This window comes from Lissotriton helveticus, chromosome 5_1 (assembly GCF_964261635.1).
Source record: "Lissotriton helveticus chromosome 5_1, aLisHel1.1, whole genome shotgun sequence".
Lineage (NCBI taxonomy): Eukaryota > Metazoa > Chordata > Amphibia > Caudata > Salamandridae > Lissotriton > Lissotriton helveticus.
In genome coordinates this window covers 512,127,292-512,140,654 of record NC_136065.1, presented here as the reverse complement: position 1 = coordinate 512,140,654, position 13,363 = coordinate 512,127,292, and the positions used below count along the sequence as shown (strand labels likewise).

The 13,363-nt window shown below is 45.2% G+C and overlaps 1 protein-coding gene across 2 annotated transcripts in view; it reads right to left on the bottom strand.

The window, feature by feature from the left end:
- CROCC (ciliary rootlet coiled-coil, rootletin) overlaps positions 1–11,560 on the bottom strand; it is a 574,059-nt gene extending 562,499 nt beyond the window's left edge. For both annotated transcript variants that reach the window (XM_078642848.1, XM_078642849.1), the window contains exon 1: positions 11,366–11,560. In XM_078642848.1, coding sequence (XP_078498974.1) covers positions 11,366–11,410 — 45 coding nt within the window. In that variant the 5' untranslated portion in view covers positions 11,411–11,560. The remainder of the gene's footprint in view (positions 1–11,365) is intronic.
- Positions 11,561–13,363: the final 1,803 nt, after the last annotated feature.

The window sequence follows — 13,363 nt, the reverse complement described above, 5'->3', positions numbered from 1 at the left end:
GGAGCTTGTCAGATTCTCCACATCCTTGTATGTGTCCAGGTGTCTGTGCCACTGCTTCTTCTTGTGTGCCATGCAGAGGACTCTGGAGATGATTCTATCTGAGATATGGAGACGCTGGAGGGAGTGCAAAGCTGGAGGGATATCGTTTCTGGGGTAGAGGTGGCATGGCTGCTCTGTCGTGCACACGTGTGAGACTCAGTGTGTGAGATTGGTAGGAGCGCGTCGGAATTTATATGATTTGTGAGATCTCTCTTAGGAAAGCCAAGATTCACTTGAGAGGAGGCCATCAATTCTTTGGCATTGTAGTTGGTCTATAAGTACAAAGTGATTTCCGTTCCTGGTCTGAGGTCTGCGGTCTGCCTGTCTATGGTCTACCTGAGACAAGAAAGAAGGAGGCTTCAGACTCAGACCTGAGAAGCGGATCGTTCTGTTGGAATGTTGAAGCTTGTTACAGACCAGCGGTTCCGATGAGTATTTGCATTTTGACATGGGTTCTTCAATGTTGGTTTAGGTCTAGCTTTTTTGATAAAGGTTCTTGTTGACAAGTTTTATGTGAGCTACTTTGAGCTTCTCTGCAACTCGAGAGCAGCATCGAGAAAGGAGCAGGCTGGCTTAGCTGTAAAGGGCAGAGTGGGCACTTCCTAGTGGGAGGATGTCTACCAGCGATCATCTGGGGATTCAACGTGCTTGGTCCCGGTGTGTCAGAGGTGGAACGGGGAAGAGGCATTGAAATTTAGGCCCAGAGAAGCAGGCAAGTATAAGGGAGGTGGCATACTGATGAGAGAGAGGTGTAGTGTGCTAGCCAGTTCATGTTGACATGCAAAAGCATTGCATCCGGTGCATGTATGATGGTGTTGGTGCATAGTATGGGGATCTGTGGTCAATGTAGAACTGTAGAGAGCTATTTTTTGTGAGTTTCAGTAGAAAATGTTTTGTTGTGCTGCATATGGTTGCATGATACCATTTCAGTTGTCGCTGGTATGCACGTTTGCCTACAGGATTGTTTGTATGTGTTGCTCTAATTCTGTTCAAGTGAGGAGTTCATTTGCTTTTTAGATAGCTAGAGACTGGGGAACCATCTGCTGTTGCATAGTTTCTGTTATTATTAAAAGAGGGTGGAGCCCAAAGCAGACACACATGTTTATGATGGAGTTGTTTGGTGAATCTGTGCTACATGCGAGGCTGTTGGAGGTGGAAGACTAATCTCTAGTGCTGTGAATGCAACGGACCTCAAGGAGCAGATGGAAAAGGGTTGTTGCATATGGTTGGCTGAGAGTGGGAGGGAAGGTCTGGGAATAGAAAACAGAACAATGAGTTGGTTAGGGGTGTGAGTGGTGCCACACTGACTAGATACTCTGAGCTAAAGTTACATTCTACGGTATTACCAGACAAGTGAATGTGCCCGGTTACCCTTCGTTTAAGGCTGAGAATTCCCAGGTCATTGACTGTGCCCTGATGGATGGCCTGTTTTGGTTTTCAAGCCAGATTTTAAAGTCCCCAACGATGGTGACCGGATGGTGGAGGATAAAGTCAATGTTACAGAAGGAGTCTACAAAGTGAGGATTTGAACCTGGTGGTCTGCAGAGTAGGGAAACAAAGATGTGTATGATTTGAAGAAATGTTACATCGTAGTAGACATCTGTAACTGGGAACATAATAGTTGATTACTTCCGGGTATACACATCTGTGTGGTCTATCACTATGCTTCCTGCTAATTGGCATTGTGCACAATCAATGGATAATATGCGGTGAGGCAGGTTTCTGTAACAACAGTAGGTCTAGAAGAGGTGTTGTATGAAACTGTTGAAAGTCAGTTCTGTGTTTGAGTAATGATTTTGCGTTCATTAGCAAGCATATAATTATGTGTGTCCGAGTCTTGTTATAAGGGTTTGGTTACGCGTTTAGCACAAGGGCGCTAACGAAGCATATGGGTAGTATGTCATGTTTGCAGGGTCTGTTGCCGGGAGAGGACATTATTTAGTCAAGGATGCTTCTAGATGTAACTGTGCATTTTGGAGGTTGTGGTGTGATGGTTTTGCCTTGTGATGAGACGGATCATTTCCTGTATAGGTGTTGTGCATTCCCGGTAGGCCGTAATGGGTGGAGCTAGTGATGGTGTTGTGCATGTGTAATTAGTTTGATTCCCGTGGGTATAAGCAGGACTGACCACTGGAATTATGGCTGATTAAATTATGTGGCAACAAAGATCAAATTATGCAACGTAACACACCACATTTTGTGATAGTATTACTTTATTATTTTTTCATTTTTACATGTCTTACCAATGCCTAGACATAGGGTTTCATCTCATTGGTGCCCATTCAACACCAAATTATAACAATAAGCAATAGAAAGGTGACCAGTCAACTTGTGCAAAAGGTCTCCCACTGCTCTGCTACATGTGTTGTTGTTTTCTAAGCAACTTTTGATACGTTTTGAGAGAGAAACAAAATATTTTGTGGGTTAAAATCTATAGATTATGCAGCAGGCGATGTATAGTATGGCAAATGCGACACATCCATAGCTGTGCAGAAAAACGCACTCGCCCAAAATTGCATAATTCTAGTAGCCTTGTGTATGTATACATTTTAGGTTAGAGAGACGAATGTATAGGGTCCGCAGTGCAAGCTTCCCTCATTATGCACTGAGGAAATTCACTCGGAGCAATAACTCCTATGAAATACCCAATTGCAAGAGTTTCCGGCCCATAAATGATCGGGTTTCAAACTCCGGACTGGTTCATTCTTTGCCCGGAGAAAGTGGGCCTGTGGCTAATGTTGCAAGGAGGGGCACAAGCATTCTCAGCCACCCCCTGTCCTCTGCAGCAGTCAGAGGGGAACATACAGTACTCCTGCTGGACAGGTGTTAGTGTGCCCTGGAGCCCATCTCCAGCCCACACACCCTCTAACACTTTCCACACAGCCATCGGCAACCCCAGTACACGGCCTATCCCTGCTGATGAGGGGTAATACCCCGAAACACGTGTCCAGGGATGGCGAAGACAGCGAAGATAGCAGAAGATCGAAAGATGATGCATCGCGAACACTTTACTACATTGACCAGAGTCCTTAGGGGCGACACCGCCGGTGTGTGAGTAGTGTGCGACCCCACCCCCATTTGTAACTCTAACACTTTCTGCCTGCTCAGAACAGACTGAAAGTTTCAGTCGGTTTTTTTCGGCAAAAAATCGTGACCAATTGCGTGGTAATGCACCAAGTAACACAGGTCCGAGCAGTTATTCCCAATTTTAGGGAAAACAATTTAAATAATTTGACTTTGCTGTAGAGATACCAACTACTAATTTTAATTACAGCATTAAAATAATTTGACTTTGCTGTAGAGATACCAACTACTAATTTTAATTACAGCATCCCTGGTATCGTCAAACCAAAGTTTAGACTTTCGTGATAAGTGCTGAAGACTGCATGTTTCCATCATGCACAGAAAAGATGTAAGTCCGCAGCAGTGTAGCTAGGTACATTTTGCCCAACTTTCTCTATGCCTGTTCACGTCACTGAATAACCGTACTAGAGAAGCATACAGTATGATCTTCCCTCACACAACTGGGGTTGAGCAACTTGGACTAGAAGTGCATGGTTTGCGCACTCAGAAAACAAGCACTTTCCAGTGAATTTAGCAAGATCCCCTCACACAGAAAATAAGACATACCTATAAGCAGGGCCACTGGAATCATGCGGCAGTGGAAGGCCAAATTATACGGCAGTGTTGAGTAAATTATGCATCAAGAAAAGGCAAATTATGCGCACACTTTGTGATAGTATTACTTCAGTAATTGTCAATTTTGAACTTGTTGACACAGTCTGGGCATTATTTGCACCTCTTTAGTACCAGTTGAACACCCACATATAGAAATAAGCAACAGAAAGGTGACCAGTACAACTTTGCACAGGTCCTTCCAATGCACGGCTACACCTGTTGCTGCGTTTTTAGTAACTTTTGAACCGTTTGAACTAAAAACTACATTTTTGGGGGTAAAATCTGCAGATTATGCAGCAGGTGATGGACTATGTGGCAAATGCGGCAAATCTATGATTATGCCAAAATCGCCACTGCAGCACAATCGCATAATTCCAGTGGCACAGCATATAGGCATAAGCAATGCAGCGAAGGCAAGCAGCGATAAGCTTCCTCCACACAATCACTGTGACACCACTTGACAGGAGTGCACGCTATACACACAGTATAGCATTTCCTCACACAGTGAGGAGCCCCTGGAGCATATGTTCCCTTACTCTCTCTCTCATGTGCTGCTAAACCCTCACTCAAAACCCCCTCTCCCCTTGATTCCACTTCAACCGCTCCTCCGCGGCAAGCCTACCCATTGTGGTTCTTCAAATACAATATGTATGTTTTTTATTCCGAGGAGCCAGCAACTGTCATTTTCTAGTATGCCCAAACAAGCTGCCATTTTCTCACAGACGCTTCACTATATGAAAAGCGCTGCACACCTAAAATATCTTTTTTATTTTAGCAATCTAAGACTAAGTGGCGTGCAGCTTCTTAAATCGGCCAATAAAAAAATAGGGCCTACCTCATTGGATAGGTGCACACTTGCATGCGCAAAAATACACCATATTACAGGCATATACCAGAGAAACAGCTGCAACATTATTGTGCCTCGTTTTTTTCTTTCTTTTTTTTTGCTGATGCTGCACAGCATCAGCCAACGTCATTGGCAGAGCCAACACATCTACGATACAAAACCAATTGGCTTTGTAAATGTAAATGTACAGGAATTTATATAGCGCAAATCACCGAGCGGTTTCTAAGCGCTTGCTTAGGGAACCCGTCCTGGTATTCCCCTGTGAGATAACCCCGGCAGGGTATCCGCAAGGTGAAAGCCAGGCATCCCGCCGCGAGGGGCCGTTGTGGAGATTAAGCAAGCTATTGCCCAGAGTCGCAGAGTGTGAACCCGTGAATCGAGTAGGCACCGGAGCGAGAATTGTCGAGTCCATGGACATTTTAGGACTCAAGACCCCGCCGAGCCGGGAATTCAACGCTGGTCCCGGGCTGACCTCTGCTTCCAGGTCTGCCTCCTCTAACCAGTGAGCCACACTTCTCCACTTTGCGGCTGCTGGTTACATATAGACGCATACAGACATGCACACACCTTTTGCTCCACCCCATCTTTTAAACACCGCCACTGCATCACAGAAAAAGCACCAACAAAGCATGTCGGTCTGGCATTGGTTGTCAGCTTTTTGGCATTGCCAATGCTAGTTTTATTTCACCATTGGTTTTTATTAAACTGTTTTGTTGGGGGGTGTGGGGGAGGTTGCTAGGCTCTTGCCAATATTAAATAAAGCTGCTAAAAGCAAACATATTTTGGTCTAAAAAACACACACATTTCCATTGTAGCCACGAGCATGAAGGGAACTACTTTGTGTGTAGATGTGTTCCTTATGAAACAGTAGAATGCCCTTAATTAGTGGAATTACCCAAAAGCTGAAGTGAGCCAACCAACCGCCCAATACTGTATGCTTTAGAAAAATGGAGATGACACAACAACAGACCAATGGATGAAGAGGACAGACCAGAAGCCCTTGTAAGTAAGAATATTATAAACAGTTTTAGTAAAAAAAGAAGAAAATAAAAAAATAAGGTATTGGCTAATACCAGACCCAACAAAGCCAATAGGTCACACCTATGTAAGAGCTATTGGCTTTGTCAATTTATTTTAACCGTGTTGTACACCAGGAGTCTCCAACCTTTTCTGTAAAAAGAGCTACTTACGTTCAATGAAAATTATCCTGCACTACTAATATTAGTAGTGTAATAGTGACCACCCCATCCAAGAGTGTCAGCAGTGATCATATAAGGGAATTAGGCAGTGTTACCAGCAATAAAGTGTAAAAGCATTATCATTTTGAAATACCTCTAAATGGGTAATACATAACAGTCATAGCTGCGATCACCCTGGCACTAAGGTAATAATTTGAGTAATGAATCTCTTAAACAAATAATAGCTTTAAATACATTTTGAAAACGCAACAATTTTTCTCCACACATCAGCCTATGAGTTATAAAAATAAATACATTTTCATCGCAAATAAATGCTTTTTAACCCGTTCAGCGCGGCGCGAATTTTCGCGCTGTGCTGAACGTTCTAAGAAACGGGTGTGGTCATGACGGAACGGTTCCGTCATGAGCACAGCTCAACCGACGCTCATGACGGAACCGCTCCGTCATGAGCACCGAAGGGGTTAAATTTGGTGTATACATAATAATTCAACCAAAGAAAACCTTCCATATTAGAAAGATGGGCTGCACACAAGAGAACTACTCACAGGCAGCTGGAGAGCTACTGGAAGATCTCAAGCTACTTGTTTGGGACGCCTATGGTACACCAACTTGGCTTCTGAAGCCGGGTCTGGTGGCTCAGTGGACTAAAGCGGCCACTGAAGGGGTCTGTTTTCGACCTCATGGTCACAGGTTCAAATCCCGGCGGGTCCACTCAGCCTTTCATCCATTTGAGGTCGATAAAATGAGTACCATTGATTTGGGTAACAATAAACATCTGTTATTCAGCGCCAGGACACCTTCGGGTAATCGTGCGCTTTACAAATACACCTGTTATGTTAAGTTATGCTGTACAACTGGGCAAAAAGTTACTGGCATGGAGGAGATTGTCGTGGAGTGGAGTGCAGTGGAATGGAGCAGACTTGAGTGGAATGGAGTAGTGGTGTGAAGTGGAGTACAGGGGCGCAGAGTGAAGTGGGGTGAAGTGACGTAGGGAAGGGGCGTAAGGAGGGATGTAGAATGTCGTGGAGTACAGTGTGTCGTAGAGTGGAGAGACAGAGTGTCGTAGAGAGGAGTGGTGTAGATTGGAGTAAAGTGGCATGAAGTAGCGTAGAGGGAATTGTGTAGCATGCCGCAGAGTGGAGTTCAGTGGCATAGAGTGTCACAGAGTGGAGCGGCGTACAGTGGAGTAGCTTAGAGCGAAGTAGAGGAGAATAGTGGAGTGGAGTGTCGTAGAGTGGAGTGCCGTAGAATACAGTGCCATAGAGTGGTGGGGTGTAGAGTGGAATAAAGTAGTGTAGTGTCATAGAGGCGCATGGCGTGGCGAAGAGTGAGTAAAGTGAGTGGAGCGGTGTAGAGTAAAGTGGCTTGGAGTGTAGAAAAGTGGCGTGGAGTCATTAAGTGGAGTAGAGTCGCGGAGTGGCATAGAGTGGTCTAGAGTGGAGTGTCATAGAGTGTTGCAGAGTGGCATGGAGTGGAGTACAGTGTTGTAGAGTGAAGTGGCGTAGACTGAAGGGGGTAGAGTGGAGTTGCGTGGCATAGCGTACGGAGGAGTAAAGTTTTGCGGCGTGGAGTGGAGTGATGTAGTGTAGAGTGAAGTGGCAGAGAGTGGAGTGGCATGGAGTGGAGTAAAACGCCATGGAGTGTCGTAAAGTGGAGTGGCACAGTATCGTAATTTGGGAGTGTCGTAGGGTGTCATACAGTGGAGTATGGCTGGTGTGGTAGAGTATTGCCATTACAAATAACACATTGTCAATTGAAATGACCATTACATTTGAAAAGACATACTGTTTTACTGATATTCCTTTATAGCACACAAACAATAATATGTGAAAATGGCATCACCTAGTGTATTGATTTGTTTCGCTTGTATTGAAATATTTGTTTCCACCACACTTCAGAATAACAAAAAAATGTGCTTCATTTGTGCTTTCCCAAATGTGATATATTCATAAATATTTGCACAGTAAATTTACAGACATTTAAATGTTCTTGTCTGCTAGGAAAAAAAACTTTCCTTTCCCATCCCTAATATCCTGCAAGAGCGTCACATAAATCCTTCCACTCTGAAGTCAGCGAAAGAAAAGTAAACACTAGGCTCCCTTGAAAGACAGAGCCTGACATTTGAACTCTGTCTTTGAAAGCACAGCAAATGTGACAAGAAAGAACAAAATGTAAAGGCCTGTTTACAGAAAGTGAGCACTCGTGGAAGAATACAAGGGGCGATGGTAAAGAAGCTATACTCTATGGGTGGGACAAACACATATGGACAGCCTCAATCAAATAAAGCAAGCAAATCGAAAGCAAGCTAATGTAAGTTACAAACCACAAACCCAATGGTAAGCAATGGGCAGAATGCATTCCCAGGGAGACTTTGAGAATGTCTCCAAGATGTCTTTTCGCAACCAGAAAGCTGTGCTACCTGGTACCCTTCCACCTAATAAGGGGGCCCAGATTAAGAAAGTATTTCACTGGCATACAAATGGTTGAAGATGCCCTACACATACTGATAACAACATGTATCTACTCGGTAACACGTCTATGGACTACAGAATGTCTTGATGCTGTATTTGTTATGCCTAAAAGGACAGAAAATGAGATGTCTGTGCTCACTATATCTGTTTGGTAACTTGCCCAACAGGGATAGATTATTGGAGGCATTCACTCTCTGTATGTTTATGAGAAGATGCCTACTCTACACAGACTGGCAAGGCCACAGATTTCCTGTATTAATGAGGCTGTATACCCACAGGTTAGCCCAACAGTACAATACATAACACACTCACACAGTACAGCTCAGATAGGACTTAAATGACTTCAAGGGGTTTCAGCAGAACTCAGAACTAAGAGAATCTTCTACAGCACAGCTTAAACGCAACTTCTGGCACTGACAGAGGCAGAACACAGGCCCAGGCTATCTGGCTGGTAAAACATGTGCCACTTAAATGGTACATCAGTCACATATATCTACTCATTCTTACAAGTAGAATGTCATCAAATCCACTTGATTACGGATGTCTCAAAACATAACCACTAATAGTCGAGGAATTGACAACTGCACCTCAGCATAAACCAAAATCCATGCACACCATTCTCAACACAGATCTCTAACCGAACAGTGCCGGCTACAATCCGTTGCAGTCAAACACTAAACAATACATCAGTGTGCTCTAGCTTTGCTGCCTCAATCCAATATGACTATCATCTGAAGAAGAGGAAATACAGCCAAACATAAAAACACAATATCAACAGGCCACTTACACTGCATTCAACAAGACTCCTGGAATCGAAAAAACGTGCGAAAACTTCAAAAGTGCTTCTAGGCGATACAAATGGTAGGAACATGCTATACAAAATGCTTAACATTACTTCTTGCTATACCCACAAGATCCCAGTACACTGCAAGTATCCCCTTCTAGATCCCCATCTAGGCATTACACATATGCCCAGTAATCCTCTGTATAGTCCATCAACAACAGAACCTCTCTGGATTGTGTGGTAGGCCCAGTACACTTCTGTAATGTTAAGTTCCCCATAGCAGACGTATTTCCTCTAGCATCACCCTTCTGTGCATCCTAGCAGCATTGGCACTGGAAGTAGGGGTGTGAGGTCTGCTGCAGCACCCAAAAAATAACCATGCAGGAGTTCAGAAGGTGTATGAACAATAAAGATGCTTATACATTTTCTGTTTATCTTGTCATATTTGCTGGGCTACAAAAACAGAGGTCAAATGTCAGACTATGTCTTCTAACAAATTGCTACTGAAGCGTACTGACTTCTGTTTCTCTGACTGCAAAGTGAGATGATCTTTTAAGTGAACTATGTGATAATCTCAGTCTTGCTCGAGTACAGCGAGTGTGAAAGGAAAGGCTGTATGGTGTTATTAGGTCTCACCTAGGCAGCGCTTGTGCTGTCTCTTTGAGACATTCTGTATTCAGGATATGGGTAAGAAGCTCCTCCCACTATCTGCCTATCTTTTTAATTGCCTCCTGTCTTTTGTGAATGGTGGCTTTTAATTGGTCAGTAGGCTAAATAGTGTCTCCTTAATACCGCCTTTTCTCTTCATGTAACCTCCCATGAGGACACCCCCTGTTGCATGTGTTGTTACTCGATATGTTTTAATTACAGCCTTGGAGCACTATTTTCTTAAATAGCTTTGTAGGACACGCCCTCCCGCAATGCTTTTTTAAAATGTATTTATCCAGATCGGCACACCTTGGCTGAAATAATGGCAGCCACACCCTTCTTTTGGTTAGTTGCGATTCAAAGTGGCTGCATGCCTTTTTTTCCTCTTTATTTCCTTTGGTTACAATGGTGGAACCCGCGCTTTAGCTTTAAACATGTTAAGCTAAAGTGTGGTTGACGCAACTGCTTCAAAAGTAAAGAAATAGAAAAAAAAGGTTTTTTCTATTTCTTTACTTTTCAAGCACCCACATTAGCTTAAGATGTTTAGACCTAAAACACAAGTGTTGCGATTGATTTACAATGCAATTGCTCTTGCAGTACTGCAAGATTTAGCTATTGGTGTTGCATTATTATTAGCAACGCCAATAGCTCAAATTTTCAGCAACGCGAGACCTATTGCATTGCAAATGCTTGTTTTTATGTAACACACAACAAAATGCATATACCTGTAAATGACCTGTATAGATGTTTCAGAATGTATCAGCAGTTAGGAAAGCACAAATGAAGCACATTTTCGTAAATCTGAAGTGTGATGGTGGCAAAGATTTTAACAGGATTAAAACAAATCCAAATATTTTATTTGTTGATGTTCAAATGATAAATATTCACTGAAACACAGTTTCCACTCAATATAATTTGTGTGCTTTACATAGCTTTCTCAGTAAAACTTGTACTGCAAATGCAATGGCCTTTTCGATGGATAATATTCTCTGTGTAAATGACAGTGTGCTACCACACAATACTTTAGTAATACATTTGCAACAGTCTGCTCCAGAATGCATCACCGGCTACATACGTCACAGCTAACACTCTCTGGCTGCATGCGTTTGCTACTCATGGCTATTTTAGATGAGTATGCTGCACATTGGTCTGTTTGCCTCCTAGGCGCCGAGAGATCCCCTTGGGGATGATTCATGCGCCATATAAATATAAAAAATAATAAATATTAATAATAATAATGGTCTTTTTTGGCACTTGGGTTTTCATAACCCCTCTGGCTTCAGTTATGCAACATTGATGGTAGCACCCCCGCTGTGGAAATTGTTCCAGCACCACTGCTTTGCACCCTGCAGCACAACACGAGCACTGGTACATAGCACTTATTTCTCTGCCAGCACCCTACTTTACCCTCTCAGCAGCCCTCGGATCATTAGCAGCGCCGTTCTGAGTCCCTCTGAGGTTCTCAGCAGCACTCTCCCTACCTTTCAATAATCCGTGTCCCAAACTTTTCTCCACTCATCTCAACCCTGCCGCACTCTTCAGCAGTCCCCTGCAAATGCATGTGTTTATCCTCAGCATCCCTGCGTCCCCACGTGTAAGCAATGCGAGCACTTGTGAATGAGAAGTCACGCATCTGGGGAACCCCTGACCATGTCACTTATGTGCACCCCAAACCTGCCAGCAGCTCCACGGTACCTACCTGTATGACCGCCTCCAGCCGCACATCTGCCTCCGAGGCACTCATAGGCGGCTGCACCTGCCCCAGACCTTCAGCCTCAAGTCCTCCCTACAGCGGGGCAGCTGTGATCGAGGGCGGGATGGAGGGGTACCTGACTCCGGGGGTCCTTATCCCGCAATCTGCCAACATTTGGCCATCCCGGTCTTCATCCCCAGGGGTGTGATCTGCCCAAAGGGGAATTAATCCCTTTGTGGTGAAAGTGAACGGCCGTCCATGGCGCCTCTAGACCCCAGGGCCCCGCCCCCGAGAGTGTCCGTTGCCGAGCAAGAACAACACTGGACGGACACCGGAACCCCCAAAAAGCCCCCTTCCATAGCCCCCTCCTTCGGAGAGTGTTGTTAGGGGGCCTGGACCCTGGCAGCCAGTAGAAGGCAGGCCTGGGCCCGGGCACCGCCTCTTCCTGTGAGGTGCCGTCCCGCCGTGGACGACAGGTCCTAGCGCCGCGACACAGTGCGCTCAATGAGCCCTCCAATCACACACTCATTGTGCGGGGGGTCTTGTTACCTTAGGCACCCCCCCCCCCCTCCACCCTTGCATGCGCAACTCACTGACACAGCAGTCTCACCCACTAGGCACCAGTCTCACTCTTCCAAGCAGTCTCATTATTAGGATGTCAGTCTCACCTTTGGAGTACATGTTCACTCACTCATTCGGTGCGAGTCTCACTCATTGCAGCTAGGCTCGCGCTCAGCTGGTCTCAAAGACCATTTGACTTTAGAGCAGATTGGCGACTGGATATATACCCTGTTTCTTCTGTTTATAAATGAAAGGGATGGTGAAACACCCTCAAATGTCACTGTCGGTCAGTCCTGTGAACTCTGGTCATAGTAAAGCTATGGGTGGTGCGGGTGAGGGCACCAGGACCTCGAGGTGAGTCAAGTATAGGAAAGCTCCACCCCCAAGCCATTACTATGACAACCCCAAACTCTCATCTCCATGGTTACAGCCAAACCATAGCTCTGCACGGGAGTAATTTGAAAAGTGCTGTCTGTATCTTTAACCAGCGCCCCTCCCATAGACTAGAAGAGCAAGGGCTCACAGCACAGAAATAATTTTAACGCAGAGTGTGGTTTACACGAAGAGGGATATTCCATGCACAGGGAGGGATTCACAAGGAGTGGGACAACCAATGACGAAAGTTTCCCAAGAAGAGGGACATTTAATGATCAGGGATTCCCAAGGAGAGGGACATTCCATGCACAGTGATATGTATCCCTCGCAGAAGCATGAACTCACAGGATCAATATGCATTCCATCCACAAGGATACACACAAAGGAGGTATATGTGTAGCCCTTGCACAGAAGTGAATTGAATTCACAGCATACATATGCAACCCGTGCACAGGGATGCACAGTGGCACAAGAACAGGGACGTGCTCCTCTAACTACCCCAACCCGATCCGTGCACCGTGGACCCACAGGACACACAATTAGACAGCCAAGGGCGTAATACAGGCCCCTGCAGCCTCTGCGGGACAGGGTGGGGTACAAGTGTTCGGAACGTGGGGTGGATTTAGGGGACTGCAATTCAGGCAAACTCCAAAGCATACGACTATGTGTGATATATATCATATATTGGAGACTCGGGGGAGACTTTTCCCATTCTGCGCAGGTGGGGGGCATCAACTTGAGGTATACCACTGCAGGCAGCCTATGCACAGAGCACATAGGGTAGTACTATAGAGCCAAACATCCTATGCACAGGGATGCATACACTTGGAAATATGCGCTGCTGTGAGCACGGGCCAGAAGACAGATATGCACACCATGCACTGGGCACGTGGACACAGACCTAACATCCCTTGCACAGTTGTGTATACACCCTGTGCGCAGTGCAGGCTCACCGTACACAGGGGCACTCAGGGGAGATATGCTGCGGCCTACCCCGAGGACAGACTGGCAGCCGATGCACTGATACCCACGGCACAAAGGCTCCTCTTGACAGGCATTCGGGAGAGT